This window comes from Nothoprocta perdicaria, unplaced genomic scaffold, assembly GCF_003342845.1.
Source record: "Nothoprocta perdicaria isolate Ctin4 unplaced genomic scaffold, notPer1 scaffold_151, whole genome shotgun sequence".
NCBI lineage: Eukaryota > Metazoa > Chordata > Aves > Tinamiformes > Tinamidae > Nothoprocta > Nothoprocta perdicaria.
In genome coordinates, this window is record NW_020454661.1 from 678,864 (window position 1) to 696,266 (window position 17,403).

The 17,403-nt window shown below is 48.1% G+C and overlaps 1 protein-coding gene across 2 annotated transcripts in view; it reads left to right on the top strand.

The window, feature by feature from the left end:
- PQLC1 (PQ loop repeat containing 1) overlaps positions 1 to 17,403 on the top strand; it is a 43,835-nt gene that overhangs the window by 15,515 nt on the left and 10,917 nt on the right. For both annotated transcript variants that reach the window (XM_026034905.1, XM_026034906.1), the window contains one exon: positions 14,464 to 14,680. In XM_026034905.1, the coding sequence (XP_025890690.1) occupies positions 14,464 to 14,680 (217 nt within the window). The remainder of the gene's footprint in view (positions 1 to 14,463; positions 14,681 to 17,403) is intronic.

The following is a 17,403-nucleotide window of genomic DNA, read 5'->3' on the forward strand; positions in this document are numbered from 1 at the left end:
AGAGAGACCTCGACAGGCTGGAGAGGTGAGTGGAGATGAACTGCATGAGGTTCAGCAAAGGCAAGCGCAGGGTCCTGCACCTAGCGAGAGAGGCCAGGTAAGGGCCACTAAGATGAACTGGAGCATCCTTCTTAAGAAGGAAAGATGGGGAGAGCTGGGCCTGTTCAGCTTGGAGGAGACCAAGAGGGTATCTCACCAGTGTGTACAAATATCGTAAGGGAGAGTGGCAAGAGGATGGGGTTAGACTCTTTTCAGTGGTGCTCAGTGGGGAGACGAGAGACAACGGGCAAAGACTGAGACACAGGCAGTTCTGCCTGAACATGAGGAAAACTGCTGTGCTGTGACGATGACTGAGCACCGGAACAGGTTGCCTGGAGGGGTGGTGGAGGCTCCATCCCTTGAGATTCACAGGCCGCCTGGACATGGTCCTGGGCAGTGTGCCTAAGGTGACTCTGCTTGAGCAGTGGGGTTTGGAGTGGTTGATCTCCAGAAGTCTCTTCTAACCCCAGCCATTCTGTGGGTTTTGATGGACCTTCTCCCCCTGCCCAAGGAGTTATAAATTGGCTTCTTCCTTTGCTTCTTGAGGCTGTTCAGGTCATTATATTGCTTTGTTTTTCCTTCCAGTTACATAGTAAATGTATGTTGTGCTTGTAACTGAAGCTTGGCTGCCCATGCAAATTTGTTTTGTAGATCAGTTAAACCATTATTACACCATTAATCTTAAAACATAGTGCTCTACCAGTAGATTTCTGGTTGATAGATCAATGCTGAGGCACTTGTTTGATGCCTCATATTTGAGTAGGAACGGAGCTCTTGCTTGGGTCCTTCAGGTCGCTTTTAAGCCCTTTTTTTCTTTTGTCAGTAATCCAACAAACCACTTAATGCCACTGTTGTTCTACATGTTATCTGAGAAGGCTTTTAGTTGGCGTGTAACTCTGAAACTGTCCTTGTAGCAGTCAGTGCTGAGGTAGTGAGGATGGGAGAGAAGAGCCTTTTGTGGTCCCACTGACTCAAATAAAATCAGGATAATTTAAAGCACGGCGGGCCCAAGAGTGCCAGGCTTTCTGAGTTCAAGCAGAAATAAAATTGTTTCTTTTTTTCTAGGCAAAGGAAGAACTAACAAGGATTAAATAGCACCAGTTGTGGAGGAATGTTGTTTATTCCCTTTATTCTTCTAAAACAAGGATTTAGTTTTACCTAACGCCTTTTAGCATGTGACAGCTGCCACTGAGGATGAGTGGTGTTTTTCTCTTTTCTAACTGAAATGCTTTAGAATAAGTTTGAGCAATTGTCTTTATCTCTTACACTGAGATGCAAGTTCCTGCATATATTTTGAGTCCTGTGAGACGTGGAGATTGTTGGGGTAGAAGCAGCAAAACTCAAGGCATCAGTTCAAAGATACTGTGTCTTTGAAGCTGTTTTGAATGGTCTCATTTGCCTGGCAGCTGTGTCCCAAAGTACATGCTGTTTGTTTAGTTTTCCAACTAAATATTTAAACACATCGAAGGACACTTCTGGTCACAAGGGTTTTCTTTTTTTGTCTCTGAAGCTAGTTTTAAAACTCGCTGTGCTATTGAACCCTGAACTCTTGCTCTTGACCCAGACAAAAAATTCTCCAACTAACGGCTTATTTTGAAACAGCAATAACGAAATATTTCAACAACAAAACAGGTTCACCTGTTTTGTAAATCTACCTGTTACAATAGCATTTAACTTTCTGGTTTAGTTTGCTGAGGTGGCCATGCAAGAAAAGTCTGGGTAGGAAACTGCACCGAGATAATACCAGCATAATAATGGGAATAGTAACATGAAATAAGCAGGCATAGCAGCCTGCTACATAATTCCACTGGCAAACTGGCAACTGAATAAATAAATTTCTGTTTCAGCTCTTTATTTGTCCCTCTCCTTCCTGGGGTCTGTGGGCTGGTGGCAGAATAAGGGCTGGCATACTTCACACCACCACCAGTACACCGTATGGGCCATGAGCGAAATCAGCTTTAATTAGGTCTCTGGCTCCCTCTGCTCAGTGTTTGGCCTGAGTGCAGCGTTGTGCTGTGTTTGTCTGTGGGTGCTCTGTAAACAGCCTGTGCACAAAGTGCTTCCCTGTCTGGGCTGAGGACAGCGCAGTCACCGTCCCCGGGAATCATCTGCGTGGGTGGCACTTGGATTTTGTTCCAAGTGTCTTTTATAGCAGGATTCCGACTGACATAGTCCCCCGTGCAACTGTTGCAGCTGTCCCAGCCTCTGTCCGGGCATCTGTGGATGTGACAAGAGGGGATTTAAATTCCCTTCTCCCAAGGATTATGTTTTGACAGCTTCATAGGAAAGCCTTCCTTGAAGCTTGAAGTAGAGAGTGGAGATGGAGTGCTTGTCAATGAGAAACGCTCTCTCAAGGGTAACTTTTCTTCCCTATATTGATTTTTGGTGTGTGGGAATTAGTGTATTGTGGTTCTTCGGTTTTATCCATGCAGGTTCTATCATGCCATTTGATACATCAGTTAAATACCTTGCATTGAGTGATGACTGTGTGGTGTCCCGGGTTTTTGTAATGCCGTCAAAAGCTTTCCAAAGGGCTTGAAAAACTGGCTTTGTTCATCTACATTGTGTCTTTTGGTTCTTAAACCTCCAAAGCCTGAAGGGCTGAAATGGGAGGGTCATTCTTATTTCATGCATCATGTGGACAACCACATTTTTCTTGCTTGTTACTGTAACAGACTCCATATCTTGTAGTCAAATTGATTGATCATCAAAGTTTAAAAATCTACCTGTTTTTAATCTGAAAAGTCCAAAGTACCTCTTCTTTGGTAAAGGGAAATGTTCTCAGCATTTAAATTTTAACTGAGGTTAGCTTTGAGAAGGATGTTGGGCTAGATGTGCTCCAGAGATCTCTTCCAAGCCAAGTTATTGTATGATTGTAAATGCGGTTCTGCAGATGTCTTGTTACTTAACTACTGCATGTGATTTCACAGAATCATCATTTGTTGATGCAGTTGATATTTTTCTTCCTTTCTCTATTTCAAGGTGGAGTATATATATCTGTTTGTTTTGTTAGCCAATGAAGAATACCTCTGCAGAAACTGGGGGCTGACTGCCTTGTCTTTGCAATGTTTTGCATCTTGCACGTTCATTCCTCTGGCTTCTGCTACCAGTGGTGATCCTTCCCATCCCTTAAACAAGCAGTTAAGAGGAGTATTGTGTGTGTTAACCAAGGCAGGGAGCTCTGAGGACAGTGATGTATCTTCGGCTTGCACCTGGAAAAGGTGGATCTCCCACTTGGAATGCAACATGGTAAGAGATGCGGTTGTCCTGCACTGTCTTTTTGGTCTGTGTCGCACAGGGATCTTCTCTGCTGACTCCCTGGGCCTTTTCCTGGCTTTTGGCAAATACATGAGGAATTTGACAAGCAGGTGTAGTCTCGTGGGAAGGAAAATGACTTAAACAGGCCTTATTAAGAGAACTGTGATGCAGCAGAAATATTTCTTCTGGCACAAGTGCAACTTGTCCAAATGGGTGGTTTGATGGGGGATTGGTGTGTGAATGAAGTGTCTTATTTTGCGTTTAACGGGAGGAGATGTGCTCATAGCAGCCGCTACCCACATGAGGGTGCTCGTGGGTTTCAAGATCCTGCCTGCTGAGCTACTGAACTGAGTTGAAGGAAGGAGCTGATGCTGCTCTCAGGACTGTGGCTGGTAGCTGTGGAGCTAGCGGGTCAGCAGAGGTTTGGGAAAACCCCTTCCTGGGTGATGGGAGCCAGAATAATTAGTTACACGAAAAACCTCACAGAGGGGATGTCTGAATGTGGAAATTCACTGTTTGTGTCTGTCCTGGACTAGGGGACGTGGGTGGCTAAGGTGATGCCTCCCTTAGGTACGGTTGTGTGAGAAGCTTTTCCATTGCCTGCCTCCTGAAGGCCTCACGTGCCTTTGGATGCTTGGTCCTGTCTGCATCATGATAGACAGGCTTGTCCTTTGAGCAGAATCAGGTTGCAAGGGCTGTGGGCTCCTCCAGCTCCCTGCTGGAAGCAGGTCCAGCTAGATGAGGTTGCTCAGGGCAAGCCCCAAAGATGGAGACTCCACAGCCCTCTGGGGCTAACTGCCCAGGTCTAACCGTCCTCATAGGGATAATCTTTTCCATCTGTCTGATAGAAATCCCTCCTGTTTCACCCCGCAGCTGCTGCTTGCTGCCCTGTCACCAGGCTCCCTACGCAAGGGCCGGGCCCGGCTCTCCGGGCACGCTGCCTTTGGCTGTCCACAGGAGGCCTGGGGCTCTCTCTGAGCAGGCCCCACACTCAGCCCCTCATCTTCCTGGTCTGCCCTCTGGAGCCTCTACTCCTGGGAAGCCCCAGGCCGGACACAGGACCCGGATACTGGAGCACTCCAGACGCTGGACGCCCCGCTCCAGGTCTCACAGAGCACTAACTGCTTCCTGCTGCCGCTCGCTCCCGTTTCCCGCGCCCGTCCGGCATGGAGCTGCCGCAGGGCTGCCCTGCTCACGAGGGCTCCGCTGCTCCGCACGCTCCCAGCGCCCCTTCCCGAGGGACAAAGCTGCCCTGCGCCGGCGGCAGGGGGTTCATCCCGGGCCGGGGGGAAAATTGTCCGTGTCTGAACTGCATGGAGTGCCCCCGTCTGCCCGTTTCTCCGCCGCGAGATCCCTGGGAGCAGCAGTGCGGTGAGCGTGTGCTCTGCGACGGTGCCGGGTTGCAGGTAATGAAGGGGGAGTGTTGATCCCCACGGGCTGCTGCTAGCTCCTGGCCATCTGCTGGTTGCAGCTCCTTGAGCCTAATGATCCAGCCAGTTTTCCACCCTCCTTATTGTCTGTATAACTAATCCAGTCATCTCTTATCCAGTCGATGTCTCACTATTAGGGATATTACAGGAAACCGTGTCAACAGCAATGGCAAAGTTGAGATAAATAACCTCCCCTAGTCCTCAGCGCCAAGCACCCCACAGTAGAGGAATCAGAGCTTCCCCTTATCGCTATGACCTTGCACAGATGATAGAAGAAAGACCTTGCAAAGACCAGCTCCATCCATCAGCACCTTGAGATGCTTCCCATCTGGTCCCCATGACTTGTACAGGTCTGTTGCCTTAGGTGCCCATGACTCTTTATAGTCCTCATCTGTGGTAATGCTGCTCTCCAGCCACCCTTCCAGGAGCTTCAGCAACCTGAGGAGCGAGAGACCTTAGCCCAGGGCAAGTGCATTAGTGCTGGTGGCATATTAAGGTATTAGGAGTGCAAGGATACAAATGTATAGGAGTGGAAAGAGTCTGTTGTCGAACCTTTATTGTGCTCTGCTGGTTTGCTGCCTGTCTGATGTGTTTTGGTTTGTGCCTGTGCTTGAAGAAGTGTTTTGTCCAGCATTGCCTGTTCACACCTCGTGGATGGTCTAGACAGTTTGTTAGGGAAAGAAATTATGGCTGTAGCAAAGCTTTAGGATCCCGTTACAAATCCTGGCATATCCGTATTGAAAAATACATGAAATCAAAATAAATGCAAAAATAACGTTCTGTAAGTCAGTCAGATTCACTGACATGCCCTTACAGTCATAACCTGCATAAGAGATGAGAGCGTGAACTGCGCTTGGTTTCTGTTGCTGACTGCCGTAAATGGACTCTGTGTGAGACGAGGACATGTTCTTACCCTGGAAAGCTGCCCTGGTTTCATACGTTGGGTAAATCTCTAATGTTCAGAGCTTCCTTCTCTGCTTATGGTTTGTCTTCATTAGCTGAAAATGAGCCCACTGATCTAACCCTGCCCCCTGAGGGGTAAGCGATGGGGTCAATGGGTGGTGGAATAAGCCTAAGTTTGATTTCTGAGTGCAGAGTTATCTGGCAGTTCCCTTTTGGTCCCAATTAAAGCAATATAGGGGGGTCTGTGCTGGCTCGGGTGTCTGAGCTAAAGCAGAATGCCAAAAACAGCATGTGGAGGAGATGCTGGAGGCACCCTTGGCTGAGCCAGGAGGAGCAAATCGATTAGATATCTTCCATATATACATACATACATATATATACACATATATATATATAAAAAAATAACAGTATGTTAACAAGAGGATTTCTTGCACAGGGTATCGGAAGGCACCTATTGCTGAAATATCAGTGTCTTGCTGCTGTCATGGGATATAGAAGCAGAAAAAGGGCTCTTTCTACCCAGATGTCATGCTTTTAACCTGTCATGCAGCGCACTGAGCATCCTTGTGCTGGAAACAACGAGGGATAGCTTTATTATACCAAAAGATGACCACCTTCCCCGGCTGCCCACATCCACTGTGATTAACTAGGGATGTATTTATTAAAAACCTCGAAGTGCAGCAGTGTGAGTGGCCTCCGAGGGCAGCGCCGCAGGCTTGAGCCCTCTCCTTCAAAAGGAGAAGGACAGGGAATGTGGACTTGAAGCAAGCGCAGGAGCCTGCAGGCTGGTTGTTACTCTGCTCCTCTGTCTTTGAACATATATAAAATCTGTGAAAGAGAACTTTTCCTCCTGGCTTGAAATGAGGAAACATTGAAAATCCGAGTGTTTCACGTGACCCAGAAAGCCCTGCTGCCCTCCAATGGCTGCTAGGAGCTGGCGATGGGCCCGTCTCTCTCCTGTATGTGCAAAGGGCCTAAACCACTGGTTCGGACTAGGGGATTAAATGTCAGGTCTTGGAAGTCGGAGGAGATGATACTGTGCTCTTGCTGTTGAGGATCATCCTTGCATCCCGCAAAACTCTTCACCACCCTTCTCTAATTTTGCTTACTGCTTATGCATTTGAGACAGCAAAGTCAAAGTTGCATTTATTTGTGGTTTTTTTTTTTTTAATAAAATTGCAGGCCCAGTAATTTTGAAGAACAAAGCCAAACCAAGCACCCCTATTGTGCATATGCCAAATATTCACTTCTGATGCTCAGCAGTTAACGAGCACCCAAAAACACTCACAAACGTGATGAGAAATTTCTGAAGAGAAGCATTTGTCATTTACAGTGTTAAATAACAGCATTTAACAGTGACTTTTTTTCCCTTCAGAAGTGTTAAAAAATGCCTTTAAAGTAGGGAATTACAAATTCATAGCGCTGTTGTGTTTGGAAAGAAGAACTTGCCCTTTTCCTACGTAATTAAATAGATATAAGGTATGGAGTCCCCGGCTGTGCAGTGCCAGCACAGAACACTGAGTGCCTGAAAGAGCAGCGAAGCCGCAGGCCACTCATTGCACGTCACAGCGCGGGCTCCCGCGCAGCCGTGCGCGGCCTCGCGTCCAGGCAGGGAAGGGATTAAGGTGAGAGGAAATTTTTCAAGCCGTATTCACTTTACTCCAGTCTGGTCCCACAGTCTTTTAAAACCGTCTTTTGGAAGTCTGCAAAGGAAAGGGCACGGATGCTTTTCCTCGGTTGTGCGTATGATCACACTGTTGTTTTGGAGTCCCTCAAGGCCTGGGCAGAGTTACTGCCCTGGGTGGGTTTGTGTGTATTTTGTAAATGGAAGTGCACACAGCGTTTCTTCTGCAGTGTGCTAGCTGGGAGCGTGCTTAATGTGGGAGCAGCGTTTAGGGGTCCTTATGTCCCAGTTTACCTCTTGATTTTGATGTCAGTTCTAATTTATATCTACATCCATTTAATCTCTTGCTTCTAAGCTGTGTAGGCGTCGTGTGCCCTTGGAGGAGGGGCCTCTTTTCAAGACTTGAGCCCTTCAGTGTCAGACCTTCCCTGTAGCTTTTCCCACAGTTCCTAGATCTCTTTTTCCCTATGTGCCTGCTGGATACAATGTGTGGCTGAGCCATCCCATTGACTCCCTCCAGTTGCCCTTTTCCCATGGTGAGCATCAGCCTCGCAGGAAATTGTCTGAAAACTCATTCTGTGTTCGGAGGAAAACCTGCAATTTTAGGGCTATGCACTGAGCTCTGCACTGAGGTGTCTAACCTTGGAGCTTCACTGGATTGTCACTGCAGCAGAGCTAGTGGTGGGTGAGTAGTTACCAAAGTAGTAGCTGCAGTTTGCCCATGACTGGTTCCCTTAGTCCTTGGTTGCTGCATTAAAGCATGAGCCCAACTACCATCGACTTCCAGAGCCTGGAGTTTGTTGAAGCTGTAAGGAGCTGGTTTGTAGAAGACTTTCTCCTCCCTCCTTGTGAGGGTGGTTTGCTTTGAATTGGCTTCTATGCATCATGATTTAAATTATAAAGCAAGAAATATATGAAAAAAATTGTATTTTATTTCTGTATTTGTTTTTTAAATCTAATTAACTAGAGAAAGTTTAGTTCATAGGTCATTTATGTAGCAATATGGCCATTATGCTGAACTAGGTTTTGGTTACTGATGAATATAATATCTACATATTTTAGTAGTGACATAGCATAAGTAAGTGCTCTGTTCAAATTACCTTATCATGTTAGAAATACATTAACTGGCCATGTGTTAGATTATATTTTACTTGCAATTGATGTCAGGCTGGTTTTGGGGATGGCAGCTGAGTTTAAATGAGAAGTATGTAATAACTTGTTTAAAAATTATAAATTGTCAGTGTACTCAATGTATATTATATATATATTATATATATATTATATATATATTATATATATACATTTTTATTTTTAACTTGCTTTCTTTTCTTTTTCCTGTCATCTTGTCCTTTCATGGTCTTAGTGAGTATTCAAAGATTGAGAGAGGAAAGCATTATGCAGCTCCCAATCAGTTTCTCATTGTTGGAGTAAATAAAATCTTTTTAGTAGGCTGAACTGAAAGCTGAATTGTTCTTGCTGCAGAGGCAGCCAAAACAGTCTAATCTCTGGTTCTAGTGAATCAACCGGAAGTTTTTTAGTATTTAGTTGGATTTAGTATTTGACCCTTTAAAGCTATGTAGTTGTTGCACAGTGATTTAAATAATGATAAAAGTGGTGAACTTGGGCCTTAGTAGAGATATACGTAATCACATTTGACATTTTTAATTAGCTTCTTTTTTTCTTTCTTTCCCCCAGAGGAAATGTTTTTAACTTCAAAACTATATCATTTTACTTAAAATAATTGCATGCAGTGAGTATCTAGCTAACGAGCCAACATAATGGTGAGCAAGGTGGGGAGGCTGCGGCCCGTCAAGCTGCCAGTGTCTCCTTCCCGTGCGTCTGCTGCGTGCCCGGCTCCCTCGCGCTCTGCGTGCGCTACGGCTCCTGCGGCGGGAGCCTGTGCCCCCTCCCGGGCAGGGCGAAATCCGAAACCCGGAATTCCGTTCTGATCTGAAACCCGGAATTCCGTTCTGGCAGATTTATCTTTAATTGCACTGTGCGTTTAGAAAGTCGGGTCTTGTTCGTCCTGGGTGATTCCACGGAGGCAGAAACCAGCGGAACAAGGACAAATCCTGAGTAATTTGGGGAAATACTTATTTTTAATGGCTGCTTAATGCAGTCTTTTCTTGTTATTACTCAGGGCAACTCTAAAGCTGGGTAGGAACCTGAGAGAGGCAACATCTTAAATGTTCAGAACATCTCTGTTTCTTTGGTTAAGGATTTTTAGGATATGCTTTTTCTATCAAAATCAGGACTAATATTGCTATTTAAAAAAATGTTCAGACTTTATTTTTTAAATGTTTAGATTTTTATAAATACACTAAAAATTTTTTGGCAGGGGTAGTCTTTGGTAACAGCGCAGCAGAAGTGATGTAAATAATTCTTCATCCTTTTGTAAGACAACACAAAATGTCAAAGCTTAATTAAAAGTAGTTCTAGGTATTTCTGAAATTTCTTTCTGTTCAGTTCTGTGGGTTTGTGTAATTGCGTTTTTCTTCAAAATGACTTCTGTGTTTCGATGTGCTGTGACACCCTCATAAACTTCAGCTAGGTACAAAGAATATTATGCTGCTGACAGGGGAGCAGAGGCTGTCAGCTGCACAGGAGGCGCCCAGGGAAAGCATATTTAGTTTTAGGTTTTTATTCTTAGTTGTCTTGCGCATTGTTAGCAGTAGGGGTAAAACTTTGGGAGCAAGTGTAACTTTTTAATTGGTGTTCCTTAGGGTTGACAAAACGGTCAATACAGCTACTACTGTTTATTATTTCTTTTCAAGACTGCCGTGCTAAATAGAATTCCAGAGGCTTAATCCCAAGACGTTAACGTTAGGTGGGTAGTCAGTCAAGTGTTTGCCTCAGAGCGGGTGTGATGAGTAAGGGAGATAAGGGGTAAGGTCAGACCGCTGCTCATCTGGTGCGCTGCGTTCCTGCAGCAAGTACCAGATCTGCAGAGAGGTTTCAGAAACAGCTCCTTGGGTCACACTGCCAGGCAGATGCATCCAGTCGGGATTGTCGGCGGGGTGGATGATGTGTGAAACGGGGGGATTGTCGCCGCTGCAGGGCTGCAAGTGTCCTCGGCCTGTTCAGAAACCAGAGCTCAGGTCCTGCTCCAACCTTCAAGTGGATGTGACAAAGGGTGTTTTTATTTTTTTAATTATTAGTATTTTAACCTGCTGCTGCTGAGTGCGTGTGGGGATTGAGGACCCTCCTCATGAAGGGCAGCCCCATGGCAGGCGGGTGAGGGGAGCGCGCGCTGCGACTCTCCTGGGCCACAGAGCCCGCAGCCCTTGGAGTGGGAATGGGAGCAGGAGCGGGAGCGGGGGAGGGAAGGAGAGAGGTGCCTCACTGGTGCCATGTGCAAGAATCACAGGGTCACAGCATGGCTGAGGTTGGAAGGGACCTCTTGGGATCATCGAATCCAACCTCCTGCTCCAGCAGGGACACCCAGAGCATGGGGCACAGGGCGGCATTCAGGCGCTGTGAGACACATGGACAAGGCAGCTAGACCAAAGGTTTTGATTATAGGAGGCAATTGAGGTGAATGGTTACAGATCGATGATGCTTGTAAGGAAGGGAAGGAGAGAGCTCAGCAGGAAAAACCAGACTGAACAGCCTCCTTCAGAAGAGGGAAAGAGTTTATTTGCGTGGTGAAGGTCTGCAGCGGGCTCAGCTGCAACTGTCTCACCTTGCGGAGAGAAGACGGGGAGCATAAGGAGTTTGGTTGAACTGCAGGCTCTGTGTTGACCTCGAATGCAAGAAGGAAACAAACCAGAAATGGAAACTGCGTTAAATGACTAAGGGCAAGTGTAAGTGAATGGGGTGCAAAGATGCAGGAACAGAATTAGAAAGGTCAAGGCACGAAGTGAGATGCAATTAGCAGGAGAAATTGAGAGCTGCAATAAATCATTTTTAGGATGTCAAAGTCTTTGCTTCATTTTCCCAGAAGGATCTAGCGTGGCAGCGGGCCTCTTGGAAACGGCTTCCTGGCTAAAAATAATGGGACCGTTTGGAGCTTTGTGTCATCCTGGAGGGAAGGCCGACACGGTGGAATCTACTTCGCGTCACGTGGCTCTTACCCCTCACCGTAATCCTGGATTTTCTCCTTACGTTGTGGCAGGCTCGTGCTGCCCGTGGTTATCTGCAGTGTGTCGCCGCCTGCCTCACATTTTTCCTGTGTGACATCCAGCGGGGCTCCCGCGGGAGGCCTCTTAGTCTCATCTTTCCTCACCCGCAAGCCGTGCAGCCTCTCCCCTCGTCAGCGCCCAGAGGACCCACCGCGCTGCCCCTTCCCCGGCATCAGCAGCATTTTCCAAGATAAATCCCTCACCTATCCGGGGATTAGCATGTCTAAAACGTGCAGCTTCTTGCGTGGATCGAGCCATCCGGGCACCTGCATCCGGAGCCCTGGCACACGCTCCCGCTGGGAAGGGTGGGAGCTGGGCCGTGGGGTCGCTGCCTCTGCTCAGAGCACAAAAATGGGGCTTGTCTGACAGATTGGGAGGTGTTTGCTGGAAATGTAGTGAGGAGCACAGGGATTTTTTGTTACGCTGTTAAAAAATGGGGGGAGGAGCAAAGTGACTTCTGTAGAGGGGGCAGAAATGCCAATATCTTCTTTTTTTCTTCTTCCCCTCACTACAATTTTCTCCAATTGTTAATCATGTTTGCAGTGGGTTTTACAACTTTGCTTGAGTTCTGTATCTCCTAGGACGTGGCCCAGGGCTCTGACTGGTGTCTGCAGGCTGTGGCCGTGGGTTGGTGGCCCCGTGCACTTGCTCCTTCGAAAGCACACAGCCTGTACTGCAGAAGTGACATGCTTGGGCCCACTGTGGGAAGGGAGCCGCTTGGAAAAGGCTTTGTTTCCAAGCCTGGAAGTGATGTACATGTAATTTTTTTCCCCTTCCTCCCTCTGAGTTTTTGAAGCCAGTTGTCAAAGAAGAGCCTCAGAGCTGTGGCTAAAAATAAAGGGTTATGCAGCAAAACAGTTCAGCAGTTGAGGTAGGAGTCTGACAAGCTGGGACCCGTGTGAAAGGAGAGGTGCACCCGTCATCTACTCCCTACTATTATTTTTAAGCTCAGTCATTCTTTTACTTGCTCGTGGAAGTGGCAGGTAATGCAGAATCTGGTGATGTGTAGTATACTCAAAATAGACCTTTGCGTTTGGAAAATACACCCATTAGAAAGAGCAATTACTGATTACATACTGAGTTGTTTTTAGGGTAATTCAGATGTTTTTCCATAAGGCTGTTACCAAGCTTATAATTACTTTTGTCTATTTTTATTTCAGTAAAGCATTATGAAGCAAACCATAACAAAAAATTGGAAGCTGCTCATAGCCTAGTACAGTGAGACAGCGACTCCACAGCATCCATGTCCTTGTGAGCAGACGGAGAGCCAGGAGGAGATCTCCGTCGCCTTCCTCTGCTGTTACCTTAACCTGCTCCTTGAGCTGAAGTCCCGTTTCACACAACACTCTCCTTGTCTCCGTGTGTTACACGGGCTGGGAGGGTCGCCCCACGGGGCAGGGGCGGTCTGGGGGCGCGTGGGTCATGCCGGTCCTGGAGCCCGGCTCCTGGTGTGTGAGCGCGACTGGGAGCCGGTTCTGACCGCGCGGGGCCGAGCTGAGCGGCCCGGGCTGGAAGGGGGTGCAGGTTGTCCCGCACGTCCCCTGTGCAGCATGTCCCTGTTCATGAAGGGAGAATGCAGGGAGGAAGGGGCCAGGCTCTTCTCATTGGTGACCAGTGATAGGACGAGGGGTAATGGCCATAAGCTGGAGCACAGGAAGTTCCGTCTCCAGATGAGGAGGAACTTCTTTACTGTGAGGGTGACAGAGCAGTGGAGCTCCCTCTGCCCAGGGAGGCTGCAGAGTCTCCTTCTCTGGAGGTCTTCCAAACCCGCCTGGATGCCGCCCTCTGCCCCGTGCTCTGGGTGTCCCTGCTGGAGCGGAAAGGTTGGACTAGCTGATCTCTAGAGGTCCCTTCCAACCTTGAACATCCCGTGATTCTCCTTTTTTAAGGTTAGTGCTTCAGTGCGGCTGCAGAGGAACCAAAGGCTATGTACAGAGAACATTCTCGTCGTTAAAAGAAAGAATTTGGTTAAAGTTATCATTCTGGCCTATTTACAAGCCATTAGCAGCAATCCTTTCCCAGAACAGGGGCTGCTGTTTGAAATATCCTGTTGAAATGTCCTGAACTTCTTCTCTCTTGGTCCACTTTTCCTCTGCAGGTTTGTAGTTTTCTCTCCTCTGCAAGGCCAAAGAGTGTCTGTTGCGTTGGGCTCTGGTGGCGCTCGTGATGCTGAGGGCACCACGGCTGCTCCGCGCTGCCGTGGCCGGTGGCTTCTGGCGTCGCCGTCCTCCTGGCTGCGCGGCAAGCGAAGTGCTGCGGCCAAGCACAGCAGCGCTCTCGAGGCACGGGTGTGCAGGGGGTTCTCACTTCTATTTCTCTGTAGTTATTTTGTAAAGGGGTTAAGGGGATGTGGATGTCCAAGGGCCAGAGGGATAATGATAATTAAGAGTGATAATTTTAAAGTGTCAGAAGGTGCAGAAAACAAAGGTGTTGTTTAGCTTCTCTGTGTAACCTGATGCACCAAAACACCTGTAGAATATTTTGGTCTCACATGTAACTGAGTTTGCTGTTAGTGCCAGTCCACCGAGGTCCATGATTTGGTTGCCTGTTTTAACTGCAGAGATTTCCTTAGAGTACTTGCCCTGTGGAGGCTGCGCCAGAAATACCCTGGTGTCCCGCTGGTGCGCTGTGTATGCCCAGGCTGGTTTCATTATTCCTGTTAGATATTCCTGATGCAGGTTTATAAATATTCCTGTGGCTCGTCTTCTTGATGATGACCAGAATCCAGTGGTGTGAGGCAGGTGTTTGCAGCTTCAAACCGCTTTTAAGAGAAGTACATTAGAATGTTTCTGTATTGGAAGGTCTCACAGAAAGTGTTTTATGGGTCAAGTATTTTCTGTGTGTACGTGTGTATATATTATGTGTGTGTGCATATGTGTATGTATATATATGTACACATATAAATAAGTAAAAAAAAATAGGTTTTTTTATCCTTTCATTTTCCACTTCTCCTCCATCCCCAAACACTGACCGTCCTTCATGCTTCACAGTTCTCTGTTCTATTGAGGCAATCTTTGGGTGAGATTGGATGAGCCAAGATGACCAAAAAGCCTCTTACCGTTTTCCCCCTTTGCTATTCCTGTTGCAGATTTTGACTTGAACTATTTTTGGCATTGGAGCAAGTTCACCGACTACGTGCAGTGCGTCCTGACCTTCACTGGGGTGACGGGTTACATCACGTACCTGTGGCTGGACTCGTCCCTCTTCGTGGAGACGCTCGGCTTCCTGGCCGTGTTCACCGAGGCCATGCTGGGCGTCCCCCAGCTCTACCGCAACCACCGCAACAGGTCCACAGAGGGAATGAGGTAGGGCTGACCTGAAACCAGGGAGCCCGCGCGTGGGAATCACGGAATCCTTAAGGTTGGGAGGGACCTCTAGAGCTCATCCAGTCCAACCCGCCCCTGCACACGCAGGGTCACCCAGAGCATGGGGCACAGGGCTGCGTCCAAGCGGGTTTTGAGGATCTCCAGAGAAGGAGACTCCACAACCTCTCTGGGCAGCCTGTGACAGGGCTCTGTCATCCTCACTGTTAAGAAATTTTTCCTTCAGTTCCTGTGGAACTTTTGGTGCCTCAGCTTGTGGCCGTTTCCTCTAGTCCTGTCGCTGGCCACCACTGAAAAGAGGCCGCCCCCCTCCTCCTTACTGCCTCCCTTGAGGTATTTATAGACACTGATCAGGTCCCCCCTCAGCCTCCTCTTCTCCAGGCTGAACAGGCCCAGCTCCCTCAGCCTTTGCTCACAGGGCAGATGTTCCAGGCCCCTGATCATCCTGGTAGCCCTGCGCTGGACTCTCTCCAGCAGCTCCACATCCCTCTTGTCCTGGGGAGCCCAGAACTGGACACAGTCTCCAGATGTGGCCTCACCAGGGCTGCCTAGAGGGGACGTTCAGCCCTCTCGCTGAGGCTCTGTGTGGCATGGGAGCACATTTCCAAGCAGGGCGGTGTCTGCTCTCTCAGTTGTGCCTCTGGACAGGACAGCAGAGGACACGGTGCCCGCCAGGACCTCGTCCTCACCCGGAGCCGGGACGTGGCTGCGGGAGCTGGGAGCTGGGAGCGCGGCGCTATGGGCTCTGTGAGCACGTGCTTTCCCAGCCTCACAGGAGCGTTTGGGCTGGAAGGGACCCTAGGGATCACCTCATCCAGCCCCACTGCTCGGGGGCAGCTGCTTCGCACCTACTGCCCCGTCCAGACACGCGGCCGCGCGGAGAGCAGCGCGGTGCCCGTGTGGCCTTGCCTTGTTGCCTGCTCTTACAGGCAACTCTGCCTGTAAGCTTTTACAGGCAACTCTGCCTGTAAGCTTTTAAAAGGCCTCTCAGCATTTTCACATTTTCTCTGTTTTTCTCCCTGTTTCAGAAGCGTAGGAATGATAGTGGATTTTTTTTTCCTGCTTTTATTCTGTTTTGCCCTGCTCTCCTGGCCAGCACACCGTAACAGGCACAGCTGGGCCTTGCTAATAGCACTTGCTCGCCGAGGGCTGAGTAAAACTGCCAATTTTAGACATCTGTGTCCCAGTGGTAAAATTTGGTCTTATGCTGATGGGCAGAATATTACACTCCACAACATTAATGCACATATAGGAATTCAAGTGGCTTTACTCTACTAGCAGTGGACTGGAGATGGTACTAAAGAGATGGTACTAAAGAGAGACAGTATTTTGAGTCTGCTGCTAGTAACTCTGCCAGTCTAGCTCATATCAATTCCCCATTTTTTGGTAATACATGCTTAAATCATACATGACAAATGGCATTAGCATTTATTTTTCTCTGAAAGCTTGCAACTGACAATTCAAAAAATCTTAAATGTGAGAAGTTTACAGTAATGATGGGGAAACCTTCTGTAAACAAGTAGGTAGCAGAAAAGTTTAATCTTGTGCTTACTGTTGGGGTTGTTAAACTAGATTAGCTTGTCCTGCTATTTGCTGAATATTTCAGTGATAACACCAAGGTTTCCAAATTTGCAATTTGGAAATTGGAATTCCAAATTGCAAAGGCAACTTGTGAGACTTGTTTAAGGGAGAAAAGCTTACTGAGTTATATCAATTCACTGGGCTGTGGAGCCAGCGCGGCAGCGAGTTCGGTTCAGCAGGTGCCGTGACCATTTGTGACTTCAGCTGTTTTCTTTTTTAGAGTTTTCCCTTGATGGGAAATTTACTGGAGATATTTTTACTGTGGAGCAAACAAACAAAAAAGCCCTGAACCAAAGCAATTAGATGCTATGTCTGCTGGCGTTATTCCCTTTGCTCGTTTGCCTTGGTGATACTTTCATTAGCTCCTGAAGTTCTTCTCTAACTTGAAATGTTTTTGAGGGAATGCTTAGGAGTTTGCTTTGATGCTCAAGGCATTTTCTAATTGGCAGCCTCCTTCTCACAAGGTGAGTTAGGATTTTCTTCCAGTGTGTTTGTGTGCTTTGCATGCACACATTGCTTTGGAAAATCCTGTGCTTGTGATGCCCAAAAGTGCATTTACCTGCTAGACTTTGCTTGTGCTCTGGTTTGACTCTTCCCTTGATGCTTTTTTGTCTGTGACTTACAGTGCCATAATGCAGCATTATGGTGGCTGCTGCCAGGTACTCTTTTGCTTCTCCTTAATTACTCTCTTGGGGGATCTGGGTTTGAGTTTTTGGATTCCCTGTAGGTGCCGTTTAGCACAAGGAGAAGCTGTGTCCCTCGGAGCCGCAGCTTGCTCTCTCGTGAGGCGCTGGGCTCAGCGTTGCTGCAGGGCCCTCGTGTGCCAGCGCCCGGCACGGAGCGAGGCAGTTCAGGAAGAGCCGCGGGGTGAGACCCGTCGTTCCCCTGCCCTCAGGCAGGCCTGCGTGCGGTGAGTGGCACCGGCACGCGGGTTTGCCCAGGAATGTGCCCTTCCCGGCCGTGGGGAGCCGGGGCTGCGCTGCTTCCGCAGGCGCCAGGGCTGCCGCTGCTGCTGTCCCCGCGCTGCTCTGCAGCTCCAAGCAGCAGCCCCTGCGCTTCCCTGCCCTGTATCCTCCTGCGCTTCCCTGCCCTGTATCCTCCTGCGCTTCCCTGCCCTGTATCCT